Below are 16,385 nucleotides of genomic sequence, written 5' to 3'. Positions count from 1 at the left end.
GGTCATTCACCCTTACTACATACTGTTTGGAAGCAGAAATCTCAGTAAATATTAAAATGCTTCTTGTTTTCATTTGGAAGCCTGTCTTAAAGTTTCTAGTTCATTAATCATATTTTGATATTGTTTCATTGCTTAGTATATGTTGATTTTATTTCTTTGCAAATTACAAACTTTGAAGGAGTATTCTTTTATATCTTGTCTCTACCTAGATAATACTGAACATAACATAATTAAAAGTCAATTCAAAACATCTGATAGTTTAAAAAGTCTATGGAACAGGATAAATATTCATCATCATCACAGTTCTTCCATTATTATCATTGTAAATCCTTGTCTAATCCATATATTCAGTTATCTATTCATATACATGTACACACACACATATATATGTGTATATATATGTGTGTATATATTTGTGTGTGTATATATATATATATATATATACATATAATATATACACGTATATATATATACGTATATATACACCATCTCTCTGTGACCCTCTGCAAATTGTCTTTCCAAAACTCTCCTCAAGGATGGATAGAGTAGGCATAACATGAAACAGATCACCAACATTTCTAAGTCTGCTTACAAAAGGTCACTCTTGGCATTGTTTCCTATCTCTTAAGCATGAAACCCATCTGAGCATTTAGAACAATGAAAGGTTTATCTCATAAACTTGAAAACTTATATCAATTAAGCAATCAGAATTCTCCAATCCACTAAGTTTTTTCTTTGCTCTAAATGCTATGAAAGTATTATGGCCTGTTTTTATTTTTCGTTCAGTAATTGTAGTCATCCTTCTGAGTGTACACACACACACACACACACACACACAAAAATACATCTGTGTTTAGCTACATGTATGTATGTACACATGTAGACACATATGCATATGTTTGTATTGTATATGGGTATATGCGAAATTCCTTTTTTTACTCTACTTCTTGTCACATATGTTTGTATTGTATGTGGGTATATACGAAATTCCTTTTTTTACTCTACTTCTTGTCACTTTATTTGCTACATGTTAATTGTGTTGGTATTATTGTATGTATATAAATATTGTCACATGAACTTTTTGAAATGAGTAAAAGGGCCTATGAATTGACATAAAGCTACTGTGATGACCTCGATTGCCCATGGCTCATCAGCTTTGGCAAGAGCTGGGCTCTTTATTGCCAGGAAAACAAAGTTTTAGCGTCATTCATTTAATATTTGCCAAGTATTAAATCATTAAGACAAAGGGAAAATAAACAATATAACCTTGAATAGTTTTTCTTACCATCCCTTTTCCCTGACTTGCAATTTTTATTTTTAAAAAGATCTAAGTATCTTTCCATGGTACAAACTCAATCTTTGTGTGTTTAAAACTTACATGAAAAATATAAAATTTGCAAAGCTTCCTCAAAGTTTGCCAACACACACTTTGGGAATCTTGCTGAAAAACTAAATGACTTTTGAAAGTTTTACATGTCAAAATTTTTAATGACGAGAAGAAACAAAGATAAATCTCCACCAGAGGATTTCCTAAGCATCTAAGGTATGGGTGATAAAATAGGCTATCATATCAAAGCTTACACATCAGTGGAATCATTTGGTTAGGAAGAAATTGATAACTCTTTCATGAGAATGATCTTAAACTTGCTCTTCAAATCTGTAGTACATTTGTACCTAAATGTTATTCCACCACCAATTTTGATCCATTTTCCAGACGTTAAAAAAGTCCTGGGCCCAGCAGTAGTGACTCACACATAGTACCAGCTCTTGGGAGGCTGGAAGCTGGGTGAGAGGCACAGGTTCAGTTACCAGGCTGACCTGCAAACACCTGTAATCCTAGCTATTTGAGGGGCACGAAGGTGGCAACACAGTAAGGCCACGTCAAAAATATCTATTACTGTCTCTCTTCCTGTCTCTCTCTGCCCATAAAAACTAGATCGTTAATTCCTCTTAAGAATATGTTAATTCAGTAGAAGTCAAGGTTGCTTGTAGGATCACTTCCAAAAAAGGACGCTTTGTGTAGTTGAGGTCTACTGGTAATGATTATAGTCATGTGGAAACTTAAATTCATGAAACTACAATTCGTAACCTTGTATTCCAGTCCATTGAAGATATGAAATACCAGGAAAATGAATGCTTACAGAGGGCAATGTTGGAGATGTTGGATAAAGTCACTGGTGATTTAAGTGTGGTCTATGGGTTGGCTCGCTTTCTACCAGGACCACATGAATTTACAGGAAAAAAAGAGCGATCATGACAGTGATTTTTATAAACAAGACTTTATTTCAAATATATTTTACAGTTTGTGTGTAATTAGAATTGCTTTCCAGATTTTGAAATGTAATAATAAATGAACAGGCAATGCACAAAATAGTGGTGTTTACGTAGGCCTACTGAATTCCTGCAATTGTTCTGGTAGTTTTGTTTTCTTTTAATTGAATAAGTGGAGATATCAATGATAACTCAGTTCTGTTTTGAATTACACAAAGTACCGCCCATATAGGTTTGCATTTTAAGTGGCAATGAGGAAAGTAAGAGATTTCATGTATCCAAACCTAATTGAAATATGATGCTAAATTGTGATCAGGACTGGACTAGTTCCTTCTTCGTGGTAAAAATAGCTTGTTAAGCAAATTGATAGAATAACTAAAATTGTAGGCTGGATGTTTAGCCTGCTTAAGAAAACAACTATTACTATTTTAGAAATTTTTAGCAATACTATTGCATACATTTTACATACTAATTACAATGCTTACTTATAAAACAGGTCTTAATCAGCTAGCTATTAGATTGCTTTAGAAATTCAAGAAAATAAATTGGATTTTCTTCATAAATGTTCTTTAATTTAGACACTGAACTTATTCATGCTTACCTTTACCTCCATTGTTGTAACAGGTTTCAATGATGATGTGAATTTATAGAGACGACTTTAGAGCTTTAACATTTGGTAAGAATGATGGTATCAGGATGTTTAAAAAATATGATATGTGAACCCTCACAATCATCAACAGTTAAAATTGGTAACACTGAGATTTTGGGGGAGGGGAGATGGTTTTCTTTTTTCACTATTGCCTATATATATATATATTGGTTGAAGTAAACAATATATTATTGTATGCTAGTCCTAAATATTCCACCAAAAAAAAAAGTCAAGGAAAAAATGTTCCTAAATCAGAGTATGACATGACAATATTAAGTGAACTTTATATGGTAGATGAGAGAGGTGGTGGTTGGGTCTTTGCACCAAGTTTTCCTACACAGACAAGATCATCCCTGTGCACATATACTTAGCATCTTCTGATAATGCAAGTTCCTAAAGAAACAGGGTGACTCTGTGACCAACGTAGCCATAGGTGGTCTATTGCTGCACAGGATGTTTATTTCACAGCTCAACTTTTCTTTCAAAAGAACCTCAACATTTTGCAAGTATTAAGTGGGTTGAAGTTTTGTGTGTTCCAGTTATATTTTCAGTGTTCCACTTGCCTGGTGTCTCCACGGCCTACTGCTTTGTCACGAAAACAAACGTATATAAGCTGAGAAACAAGGATAGAGGGAACATAGCACTCATGGATCAAGCCCCCAGAAACCATGTTAAGAAGCGAGAGATCAGGAATGCTTTACAATCTCAAATCCTTGCCTATTCACTGACTCTGAATTTCAAGGTTTTCAGAGGCCTAAGGTTAGACAATGTGTGACAGGCAATGGAAGCTGTAGAATTTGATATGCAAAAAATGGTTGAAGGGAGAGGAAAACAGCCCCACCTCCTGGTTGTTTTGAAATATCAGAATGAGCAGAATTTGGAGCTCTTAAGTAGCAAAAGATGTATTTCTGTCTCTAGAGATTCGGATTCATTACAGCTGCGATTGGGCCCAGAAATCTACAATTTTAACAGTTAATTCTGAAACAGGTGTCTGCAGACCAGATGTAGTAAAATGCTCCTGTTAAAGGATACGTGGGCAAAGTGTTAACAGAATATACTCATTTTATATACTTACTTTATATACATCGGAACCATAAGTTATTTGAGCGGTGTCTTAATATTTATCAAAACAGAAAACAACAAAAGAAAAGCCCCAACAACCCAAACAAATCCCTTACAGAAACAATTGAGATAGAAGAACACATTATGGTGGAAGAGACCACCAAAAATGACCATTGGTAGGAAAGGAGAATTCTTGTTTTTAATAATTGCTGAAAATATTGAAGGTAGAATCTAGAGGCTAATTTGAGCATGTTAAACACTTGAGAACTATCCATTATTTCATTATTCCATTAGATATCGGCAAGGTGAAAATTCTTTATAGTTAGTAATTTCATGATCTGAAATTTTGAAATGTTTCTGTACAAACAAAAGAATGAAGTAAATTCTAAGGCTTAGAAACTCCACCACCCATTCAATGATAGCGCCCAGCCAAACAGCACTGGAAGTGCTTTGGGCTATAGGATTTTCAAGTACATTAGATCCAATTACATATAAGAAGGACATCTTTTGACATGACGGTGAAGCTGGACTCTTGTCTGAGTGAGCTGTATTATACCAAGTTCTGCCTGTCCTTGGAATGGCCACATCTAAGAATCAACCCCTTGGTTTTCAGTTCAAAGTCAACTTCAATAAGTGTGATTATCCATATTGAAAATAAAATTAATTATTTGCCATACTTTTGTTGTTTATTTTTCATAATAAACTAATGACTACCCCTTCATAACAAGAATTATGAAAAGAAACACAGCATAATAGGTAAAGAACACATTTGCTGTTTTTATTGGTGGTTTGCATGGCAGTAATACTGAAAAAAGAGAATGCAAAAAAAAAAAAAAAAAAAAGAAACAAAATAATAAAAACAAAAAACAGGTTTGTGGCAACCCACATCTTTTTTTTTTTTCTGAGAGTACATAAACTCCTGTTTTATTTTTTTATTGTGGCATGAATGATAACATAAAACCAAAAACATGAAAATATACAACTTATATTACACTATGTGTTATGAACAAAATATAAATCTATAACTCTATGTTATATTTACATACTTATTTATTTTATTAAATTTCAAGTGAGATGGTAGGTTGCACATACTTTGTTTTAAGCTCCAGGCATTTGATTGTCTCTTTTCTATTTTTTTTCCATTTTCTCTTGTAAAATCCAAAATGTTAGAAGGTCTAAGCGCTTTAGAGCCAATGGAGCTATATAAATACTGTCTTAATGAACCAGTGACAGGAACACTGGGGGGAACAGGAATCAATCAGTAGAAAACTCAATATATCATCTTCAACCTGGGAAATTGATAGTCATAGGAAACTTTAAAATTAAATACTGAAAAAGCCTGGCTAAACACCTATGCCCTACAGTCAAAGAGAAAGCTGAACCACTTTAAGTGGGCTTCATATTTTTCCTTGCAGACCCCCATACTTTTAATTTCACTATTAACCCGATAGACAAATATTTTATAAATGTGTTTGTAAATATACAGTTGTTTATTACAATTCAATAATTTACCCATTATTAGAATGAATGAAAGTGTAATTATTTTCAACATTTTAAATGTGAAATAAGAGGTTTCTTCAGGGAACAGTAACAGCATCTGGATTAAGAAAATATTGAAATTAGAATATGAAACAGCTAAAGATAATTTTCTTTAAATGAATTAAGGTAAAATTCTACTCCAGAAATCAAACCTATGAAATCGTTTCATCACAGAAAACTTTTTTTTTTTTATTTTAATATTTGTTCCTTATAAGAGGATTTGGTTTCAACAATGATGATTATGTTCTTTGGGAGGGATTTTACACATGGTTAAATCTTAACTACAGATGCCAAATGAACTTTAAAAATGGACTTAACTAATTTAGGTATAAATATACTGAAGAATAGTTTTCTATTTTATCCAATGGTAGTAATGAGGCAAATCTTTAGTAACTTAAAAAATGAGCAATTTTCTATTTTTTTCAGTGATGTTCTATTAGATTCATATTCAAACATGACGATTTTTTGAAGAACTTTCCTGACAATGATAAAAACCAGGATCCTGGCAAGATTATCCCTCAGTGATGGGGTAGGTAGCTGTGTGTGTGTGTGTGTGTGTGTGTGTGTGTGAGAGAGAGAGGGAGAGAGAGAGGGAGAGAGAGAGAGGTGTGAACAGGCAGGTAAGAAAGGAGAGTGAAGGGAGACTGTTCATATCTGTTTTAGTTTGATCTTACTTTCATCTCCTCTCCCATTTAGGTCACGTGGGTCACAGAAAAAGAACAGAAGCTTGTAGGATCCTTTACAAAATCATAAACCAATCAAATGCCAAAAAGGATATGTGTTAACACAGTAAGTTGCTATTCACAGCACCTTTTATCAAGTGACTCCAAAGCACTTTACATATTAATATACTTGATTTTGTTTTCTTTTGGGGAAAACTAAGGCAAAAGAATTTTGACAACCAGTGAATTAAATGTCAGAACCAGAGAATACGATGCAGCTCTCCAGACTTGCTGTTTGAGCGCATGCACAGGTTAGTCTCAGACATAAACCTAACAAAATAAAAGTAACTTCTGAATTTCAGCAGTTAGAGGTCACCATTAACAATTTTGTTTTCCCCTTCAAATAAAAAATAAATATAAAACAAAACAAAAACCAAACAGAAGTTTGTTTTGTCAACTCTCCAGTAAGTGTGTTAGAATTGGTTTCAGCCATGAATGCCTTTAGTGGCATCTACCTGGAGCTAAAACAAAGTATTCTTGTAGCCCAAAGTCATGAAATGAAGACAAAGCATCTTTATAACATGGTGTAAAATAAGTATCCAGCAAACGTGAAAGGTGAACCCACGTAAGTCAGAAGGAATTTGTTAACAAAGACAGAGAACAAATTTTAAAAAAATCTGTTTTCACATTGTACATAATAACGATATAAAAACAAGCATCTATTTTTTCCTTATCCAGAGTGCTTAAAAACAAAACAAAACAAACAAAAACAAAAAGATTGGCTCTAGATGACTGTGGCAATTAAATAACTAAAATGAGTGATGAGAGCCTACGTTAATTAAGATTGAACACGACCCTCCTATTAATTCACTCCTTTGTATTAAACACCAGAACTGACATAGTTGGGGCCAAAATTTTTTTAAAAAAAGGACAAAACTTATGGAAGGAGAAATAAAAAAATTGTGTGGGTAAATGTGTGTGTGTGTGTGTGTGTGTGTGTGTGTGCGTGTGCGTATGTGTTTATGAGCTGGAGATGGAAATTCATTTTAAATATCTAACAGCTTATAGGCTGTGCTTCCAAATCAGAGCAGAATAAAATAGAAAGGGAGAAATAAAATAAATTATACATAACTTACTAATCTGGGAACAGCTGACCATTCTCATTATTATTATTACTATTATTATTATTATTATTTTATCATCATCATTATTACAACACTAGCAAAAAGAGGCAGTTCAAATGAAAATACAGTCATCAAAAACAAACAGAAAAACAAACAAAACAAAATCTCTGACATGCAGGGTATGATCAGCATCTCCAAGCAAAATCCCAGAGCAAGTCTTCTGAGAGAGAGAAAACTGAAAAAGGATTTTTTTTTCTTATTTATATCTAAAAAAAAGAAAATCTAACTTTAGGGTGGTGTTTGGGGAGTGAGTTAGGAAAATGACGACTGGAGTGAAACTCATAGCACATCCAAGCTACTGGCTGGGAGTATTTATTGTCTGATGCTTCAACATAAATAATGGCAATTGACTAAAAATGATTTTGGATTTATTTGTACAGGCCCTACAATTGCCTTGGCATTTGGCTGGCAAAAATCTAAACAAGCAGTCCCATCACCATCAGTTGTTGCTCTATGTACATACTCGACTGCAACCAAAATTCAGACTTCAGTGGATTCATCTTACAGCAAAGAAGGGTAGTGGCAAGGGTCAGTGGGTTCAGCCAGGCTCTGTTTCGTTGGTTGGGCTGCAACAACTTTTAATCAAATCGTGCATTTTAGAGCATGAAATACACACGGCCTATGCTTCTGACATAGCAAAAGGCCTCCACTTTATTTCATGAAAAGTTTAAAAATACCTTATAAAACCATCAGTTCCATTTCCCGGTCAGGAAAGGATGGAATGCTGAAGAAATAAGCTAATTCTCGGCATTTCTGGAGAATGGCCAAATATATTCAATGGTAACAGCTACTGTTTTGCTCAAAGTATCAACAGGAAAAACAAACGAAAAACCACTGAGTAGCAAATGTTAGTGGAACCAGCTGACCAGGGAGAAGGGACATCTGGGACAGTCTGCTCGTAGCTTCCATGTCATACATGCACACATCTATTACACAGGGCCACCTGATCCATCCAATAATCATAGTAGAAGTTTAAAAATAGAATGTCTGAGCCCTACACTTGGTTATGTTGTCATTTGAAGTGCAAAATCGAGGTCAAGATTACTTCTAGACCAGTCACTTAGGAGGATGTGGGATTTCATCCCCAGATGTGGGTTTAACTCACAATGGTCCAAAGTTATTTCTATTAGTACCATAATCACACACATACATACACACAAAAATCCAAGATCAGAAAATATTTTTTCTCTAAATTTCTTATGTCTCTCTCTCTCTCTTTTCACCTGAGAACAGCACCTACAGTTTCCATTAAAACAACAACAACAAAAAAAGTCAAATCTCACCAGCTGCTGGTATTTCAGGTTTTTCAAGGGATTGTCTAAGATATAACACTGTCCTAACTTAAGAAGGAACAGGAAAAAGGAAAGGGAAAAAATAAACTTGGTCAACACTTCAGTACAAATTTGGCACTTGCTCAAAGATGTAGTGTGGTGTGTGCAATAGATAAAGTCCTCTGAAGAAAAGAATTGCTTATTTTATGGTGGATAGCAAGGAGGTTCAAAACAGGCTCTTTTTCCCTCTTTCCCCCTCATGCACAGACTTCCATCTATAAACTAGAGAGATGGAGAAGGTGGAGAGAAGTAAAGAGAAATTCTTTTTTTTTTTTTTTCTGTCAGGTGCATTACGAAAGAAAAAAATAAAAGGAAAGAAAAAGAAAAGAAAAAGCCCAGAAACCCCCCAAAACAAAACAAAACTTATTTCTTTTTAAAAATTGTAGCACAAAACAACAAAACACATTCACAAGCCACTTGTTGGCACTGTGTACCTGAGTGAGAATTTCTAGAACATTGTAGAACAAACAGCCATAAAGTTTATTTAAAAAAAAAAAAAAAAAGTTGACGGGTAAGACTTCAGTGCTTGGATGTAGCAGCTGAATTACTGGCATTATTTTACCCATAGCTTATTTCAATCTCTTGTTGTTGATATTGTTGTTTGCTTGTTGTATTTTTTTTTTTTCCTTTCCAAGCCTTTGGAGGCTGAGGTCTATTAGTCAGCTGATGTCCCAACTATTTAAGACTAAGTTAAAGTAACAGTCAGTGTATGAGAAAGTTAATGTGCTTGGCCACTGGTAAGGATGAACCAGCTAGGGCTTCTTTAAGTCCTAAGGTCACAACAATCTTTGACCCTTATCAGTTGGCTTGTCCTGCAATATGGTTTTCACTGTCACTCCCATAATCTACATCTGGATCATCTTCTTCCTCATCGTACTCATCATAAATTTCTCCATTGATGTCCTCAGCCTGTATCTCTTCTTTGATATGGGGCTCCTCTCCTTTCACGCCGTAAGTGCTCTGAATAACGGGCATCCCAGGCTCTGGGCTGCTAGACACGCTTGAGTGCTCAGAGGGCAGGTGAGGGGAGGGCATTCCGGCCATGGCGATGGCTCCAGGGTACACAACACCAGCAGTGGCGATGGGGATCTGTGCTTGTTGCCTGTCAGAGAAAAATTCCCAAAAAGAGATCGTGGGTGAATGGGTAGGTAATGGGTAGGTAAATGTGGGCCTTAACATATAATTCATTTGCACAGCCATGTCCAACTCTAAAAGCTACTGCTTTGTAACCAATTATTTAACATTTTTCAAACTGTATCTTAGGTTGATTCTAATACCATCCTACTGTACAGTGCTTTATGGATTATAAGGTATTTACATAGGTTGCCCACTTGACTCCTGTCTTCTTACTATTCTATTTATATATATGAAGAGGGGCTGGCAAGTGGTGTGGTGGTTAAGGGGACTGGACTCTCTCTCACTCGGTCTTCCATGGTTTGAGTCCCAGATCTCTTAGCAGCTTGCTTGCTCTCTCTCTCTCTCTCTCATCAAATTAAAATAAATCAATAAAGTTAAATTTAAAAAAGAATTAAAAAATAAGCTAAAGCACAGAAAAATTAAGCAGAGGGCCTAAGCCCTTAATTCCAATTTCACTTTTTTCATTATAACATACATAAAAAAAATTGTTTTCTAGTATTAAACTCATCCAATTTTAATAGGAAAGAAACCTTAAAGCATTACAGCTCTCAAAATAAAACTTTACTGTCCAGAATACATCTGAACTGAATACTACCCTATGTTCACACCATCCCTGAAGACGATTTTAGCCCTGTGGCCAGCCTCACGGACCTATAACCTGTGAAACTGCATGAAGATCCTCATTTCCTTTAAAGTTCTGCTATATTGCAATTCTTAATAACTTTTCGACAAAAGACCCCTTTTCGTTTTTGCACTGGGCCCCACAATTACATAGTCGTCGTAGTAGGATGGGATGAGCAGATGATGCTCATTCTTGCCTGCTTCCATTCACTCATACATTGACTATACACCTGGGAAGGGTTGGGGTTTGTGAAAAGTCATGTGGTTGGATATACATCACTGACTCTGGACAAAGCACACAGATTCTCAAGGAAATAGAGGGGCCAGGGCAGTTGGGAAGAGTTATTTTCTTCTAAGGTATCCTCTGGCCATATACAGATCAGTGCTTATTATGCTAAGAAGTCTTAGGACCTCACCAACTTCTGTTTCAAATATGAACAAATTGATTTCTGTGGTTTTCAAACGAATTCTGTAGAAACAATACACTGCAGCAGCATATTACAACATTATCGCCTATGCTGCCCCAGGAAGCTGAGTAAAACACGCAGAGAACTCTGTCTGTAACACAGAACAGGACTCTCCCATTCACAACCCTGTAGTGCCCTAAATATAATCCCTGCCTTGTGTGAGCCACAAAGGCCACACATGTGCCCCCGAGAGCTCAGCAATCCTGCTATATTTGGAAACTAATGTTGCTTTCTTTTGAAAGAATTTTTGTTATATTATTTAAACGAAGTTCTGAGCTGTATGTAGAGTCTGTCTCAGTGAAGCCTTGGAAGTAATGAAAATCAGTGAGGAAAAAGAGTAAGAAGTCTATATTTTTGATAGTAACCTTCAAATATTACTTAGTTGCAGACATTTTATTCTCAAGGAAGTGTTATCAAAGCTCATCTGGAGCTAGGAGCTTGCAGTGGATGCATATGGATATATCTGTCAGAACCACATGGAAGACAGTGTGGCTCCTGGATATACAGAGCTCAAGTTCTTTTTCAAAGCATTGCTTTGCGACCAAATACTTTTCACATCCCATTAAGTACCACGGGAAGATGTCCCTATTGAAAAATAACACCCAGGCCAGGCCGTACCCAACGTTGAAGTATTGCCGCATCTCCTGCCGCCTGTTCCGCATGATTGCCTTGTACTCCCCAATGCGCAGCTTTTTGCCGTCTACAAGGCAGGTGCGCTTCGGCCTGGGCTTGTACTTGTAGTCAGGGTACTTCTCCAGGTGCTGCTTGCTGAGACGGGCCTGCTCCTCGTAATATGGCTGTTTCTCTAGGTTGGTCATCGCTTTCCAGCGAGATCCTATGAGGAAAAGAAGGTTACAGTTCCAGTTTGCACAGTTTCGAAGCACCCTAAGGAAAGGATGTAACTGAGAAAGAATTAAAGAGGTTGGTCAAAACCTTGAAACACATAAACATGGTTTTGATTAGTGAGCTTTGACTCAAAAAATGAGATCCCATAAGAGTAGAGGTGGTTCTTCACTCAAATTAACTGTGCGCCCGAACATAGAAACATTAGGTGACATATGTATTTTTTCCGGCTTGAATGAATTTTTTGAAAACTTTTAACATTATGTACTCAAAAGCTAATAGCTAATTTAATGACTGTATCTTTCATTTGTACATTAGATCATGATGTAACTTAACTGTGAGCTGAAAAGTTATGCAATAACTCATCACACATTTTGAATCCTAGACTAATTATCTTTCATGCCGAGGTACTACTTGCGACAAAAGTTCCTAACCTATATATTTTAATTCTCCCCAAAATGCTTACATATGCTTACAGAAAAAGATGTAGTTAGAAACTGATTTCTTTAAAATGTAATTAAAATTAAAGTGATAATATTACTGACAACAGACTGGGTAAATACTATGTGCTAAATACTATACTAAAAACTTTCCATATACTGTCTCATTTCCACCTTTCACCACAATCCGGGAAGATAGATAGCACTTTTAATTTCATAGATGATAAATGTGATGCTCAAAGAGATGCAGTAACTAACTCAAGGTCATGTGAGTATTCATGAATATACTTGCAACTCACACTCAGGTCTCATAGAACTTACCGTGTGTTACAACACATGTCCTTACATGCATACACCTCCTCTTTTCTTTTTTTTTTGAGAGGTTTTTGCTATAGGGCACATGCACTCGCCAGACAGACAGAGAGAGAGAGAGAGACAGAAAGCGAGAAATCACCCCCCAGGGGAGATGGCCACGCCACAATCCCTTCTCCTCCATTATCCTCTTGGGATCTTGGGCACACACGCACATGCGCCCAGCATGAGTTTAAGCTACCGCGTTTGGGACGTGAACTGCAGTCGACTACATGGGAATCCAGCGACATAGCCATTACGCTAACTGCTGGTCCCCACCTCCTTCTTTATATGATGTAGCAGGGAGCAGAGGAACAATAATAATCATGTAGCAAATAGGATTTTTTTCTCTTAATCATTTTCAATAACATGTAATGATGCCACCTTCCATTTAACAGTATGCATTAATAGTGATAATCTAAATTATTCCCTCCTCTTTTCATGGTTAGTTTTAGTGTGGATTCAATTAGAATAGAGAAAAACAAGTTTGACTCTTAACTAAAATGAGTTTATGCTAGTTCTCATTTTACATAAGGCGTAATGCTTCGACACCGTCACTATGGCTATGAGTAGTGGTAATAGAAGTAGTGGAAACAGTTCTTAATTTTTATTAAGACAGATTTAAAAATCTACTTGCAGATGAAGTGTGTTTATCTGGAACTAGGAGATCTTAATGGTCAGCTCAATGCGACCCAAATGCACAAAGACCAAGAAACTGGAACTAGGAGCTCTTTCTCAAATATGTGTCGGTGCCACCACTTTAACCTCCCTTCCAAAATCACCTCAGCAAGGTCTTAGAAGCTGTTAAATGGGTTCATTACTCAACCATAATGTCGAATGTCAAGTGCAGACAGCTCACTGCTCAGCAGTTCCTTATTACAAACACACCGCTATATTTATTAAGGCATGCAAAAAAAGGGCCAGTATCTTTTCTCTTAGAATTGTTTTCTATGGGACCAGCAGTTAGCATAATGGCTATGTTGCTGGACTCCCACGTAGTCGACCGCGGTTTGAGTCCTGGACCCAGTGGCTTAAACTCATGCTGGGCATATGTGCGTGCGTGCCCAAGATCCTGAGAGGAGAATGGAAGAGAAGTGATTGAGGTGTGGCTATTCTCCCTGGTGGTGGTGGTGGTGGTGTGACTTCTTGCTTTCTATCTCTCTGTCTCTCTTTTTCTTTCTTGGGAGCGCATGCACCCTATGGTGAAAACCTCTCCAAATAAAGAAAAAAAAAATGTTTTCTATTGGAAAGGAGGTCATAGGTGGGTTTGTCCATTTAGGTATTACAAAGATTTATAATCATAGACTTTTTTCTTCCAATCTAGACAGCCAATATGATTCTATTCTATTTACAATGGAAACTTAGGTTGTAATATAAATCACAGAATTCCTTCTGTTCTTTCCTCAAACTTCTGTTCAAATAGCATTGTCCAGCATTAAGTCAGTTGGTTAGGTGCTATCATTTATAGGTACAATGTCAAACTCTTGGCTCAACATTATTCTCTAGAGTTATTTGAATGCCATTATTGCCCTCAGGGCATAAATAAACACAGATAATGTTATAATACTAGTGAACTAGATCAACCTTTCCATGGAGTTTCTTGCAAAGTACATATGCCAGTTTTACAAACCTCAGAGCAGGGAGTAGAAAAGTGAGATTACCAGAAAGTACTTACTAGAAAATAGGAATACACTGAACAATGGGTCAAGAATTAGGTCAACTTGCTATCTTAAACACAAAATCGAATGAAGAAGTCAGCATGCCCAATTACCATAAAAATTGCCAAAGATTCTTCCTTAAGTCTATATGTTTTGAAAGCTTAAAAGATGATGGTTTTTGAAGGAAAGGAAATGTGTATATGGTGAAGTAACCTGTCTTGGAATGCGAGAATTGTTTTTATATTTCTTATATTTCTGTTCTTATATTTCTAGGTGCATGATGTTGCATTGAAATATACTAGATGAGAACTAACATGCAGTGGTGAGTAAGAGAGTTGTGGTTCCTGTTTGCTTGGAACTTACATTCAGTGTGAAAAAAATGCATTAAACATCTAATTACAAAATTTATGATCTTCATTATAATGGTGGAAAGGACAGGACAGTAAGAGAACGTGATGACAAGGTGAGTTCAGTCCTTAGGTCTGGAAGGCTTCGCTGCAGAAATGAGAAAGAGAAAGAGTAACTTGTATGCAGGAAGAATGCAACGGTCAAAGTCTTTCAGTGAAAAGGAGGATTAGAGGGATTTAAGAAAAGTTAGTCCGGCTAAAACACAGAAAAAATGGAATGTGTATATAAAGAAAATGAGATGATAAAAGATATATAAATTATAAGATGTGATGGCTTCCAAATCTGCATCTACAAAAAAAGCTTTAACTCTTAATAACATAATTTCTCTGGGAGTATCACTGAATTCTAAATTCCATTTTAATATACAGCCATATAATAATTAAGTCTTTCCAGAATTGAAAATTAAGATAGTGTGAGTACTAGGAGGCACAAAGCTACTAACCATGCCATTTTATGACAGGGAAGAAAGGTCTCAATTTGGTGGTAAATCTATTTTTCTTTTTCTAAAAGGACTGTTTATTTAATTTTACTATTATTAAGTAGTGGAAACAGTTCTTAATTTTTATTAAGACAGATTTAAAAATCTACTTGCAGATGAAGTGTGTTTATCTGGAACTAGGAGATCTTAATGGTCAGCTCAATGCGACCCAAATGCACAAAGACCAAGAAACTGGAACTAGGAGCTCTTTCTCAAATATGTGTCGGTGCCACCACTTTAACCTCCCTTCCAAAATCACCTCAGCAAGGTCTTAGAAGCTGTTAAATGGGTTCATTACTCAACCATAATGTCGAATGTCAAGCGCAGACAGCTCACTGCTCAGCAGTTCCTTATTACAAACACACCGCTATATTTATTAAGGCATGCAAAAAAAGGGCCAGTATCTTTTCTCTTAGAATTGTTTTCTATGGGACCAGCAGTTAGCATAATGGCTATGTTGCTGGACTCCCACGTAGTCGACCGCGGTTTGAGTCCTGGACCCAGTGGCTTAAACTCATGCTGGGCATATGTGCGTGCGTGCCCAAGATCCTGAGAGGAGAATGGAAGAGAAGGGATTGAGGTGTGGCTATTCTCCCTGGTGGTGGTGGTGGGGGTGTGACTTCTTGCTTTCTATCTCTCTGTCTCTCTTTTTCTTTCTTGGGAGCGCATGCACCCTATGGTGAAAACCTCTCCAAATAAAGAAAAAAAAAATGTTTTCTATTGGAAAGGAGGTCATAGGTGGGTTTGTCCATTTAGGTATTACAAAGATTTATAATCATAGACTTTTTTCTTCCAATCTAGACAGCCAATATGATTCTATTCTATTTACAATGGAAACTTAGGTTGTAATATAAATCACAGAATTCCTTCTGTTCTTTCCTCAAACTTCTGTTCAAATAGCATTGTCCAGCATTAAGTCAGTTGGTTAGGTGCTATCATTTATAGGAACAATGTCAAACTCTTGGCTCAACATTATTCTCTAGAGTTATTTGAATGCCATTATTGTCCTCAGGGCATAAATAAACACAGATAATGTTATAATACTAGTGAACTAGATCAACCTTTCCATGGAGTTTCTTGCAAAGTACATATGCCAGTTTTACAAACCTCAGAGCAGGGAGTAGAAAAGTGAGATTACCAGAAAGTACTTACTAGAAAATAGGAATACACTGAACAATGGGTCAAGAATTAGGTCAACTTGCTATCTTAAACACAAAATCGAATGAAGAAGTCAGCATGCCCAATTACCATAAAAATTGCCAAAGATTCTTCCTTAAGTCTATA

The 16,385-nt window shown here is 36.1% G+C and overlaps 1 protein-coding gene across 12 annotated transcripts in view; it reads right to left on the bottom strand.

Annotated features, from left to right (window-relative positions):
• Window positions 1-9,311: 9,311 nt before the first annotated feature.
• The window catches only part of SOX5 (SRY-box transcription factor 5), a 1,018,333-nt gene continuing 1,011,259 nt past the window's right edge, over window positions 9,312-16,385 (bottom strand). For all 12 annotated transcript variants that reach the window (XM_027771080.1, XM_027771084.1, XM_027771082.1 and 9 more), the window contains 2 exons: window positions 11,542-11,758; window positions 9,312-9,800 (listed from right to left, as the gene is read on the bottom strand). In XM_027771080.1, the coding sequence (XP_027626881.1) occupies window positions 9,497-9,800; window positions 11,542-11,758 (521 nt within the window). In that variant the 3' untranslated portion in view covers window positions 9,312-9,496. The remainder of the gene's footprint in view (window positions 9,801-11,541; window positions 11,759-16,385) is intronic.

The sequence above is a fragment of the Tupaia chinensis genome, unplaced genomic scaffold, assembly GCF_000334495.1.
Source record: "Tupaia chinensis unplaced genomic scaffold, TupChi_1.0 Scaffold000028_1, whole genome shotgun sequence".
NCBI lineage: Eukaryota > Metazoa > Chordata > Mammalia > Scandentia > Tupaiidae > Tupaia > Tupaia belangeri.
Note: the sequence above shows the minus strand (reverse complement) of the source record. Positions and strands in the feature narration are given on the sequence as shown.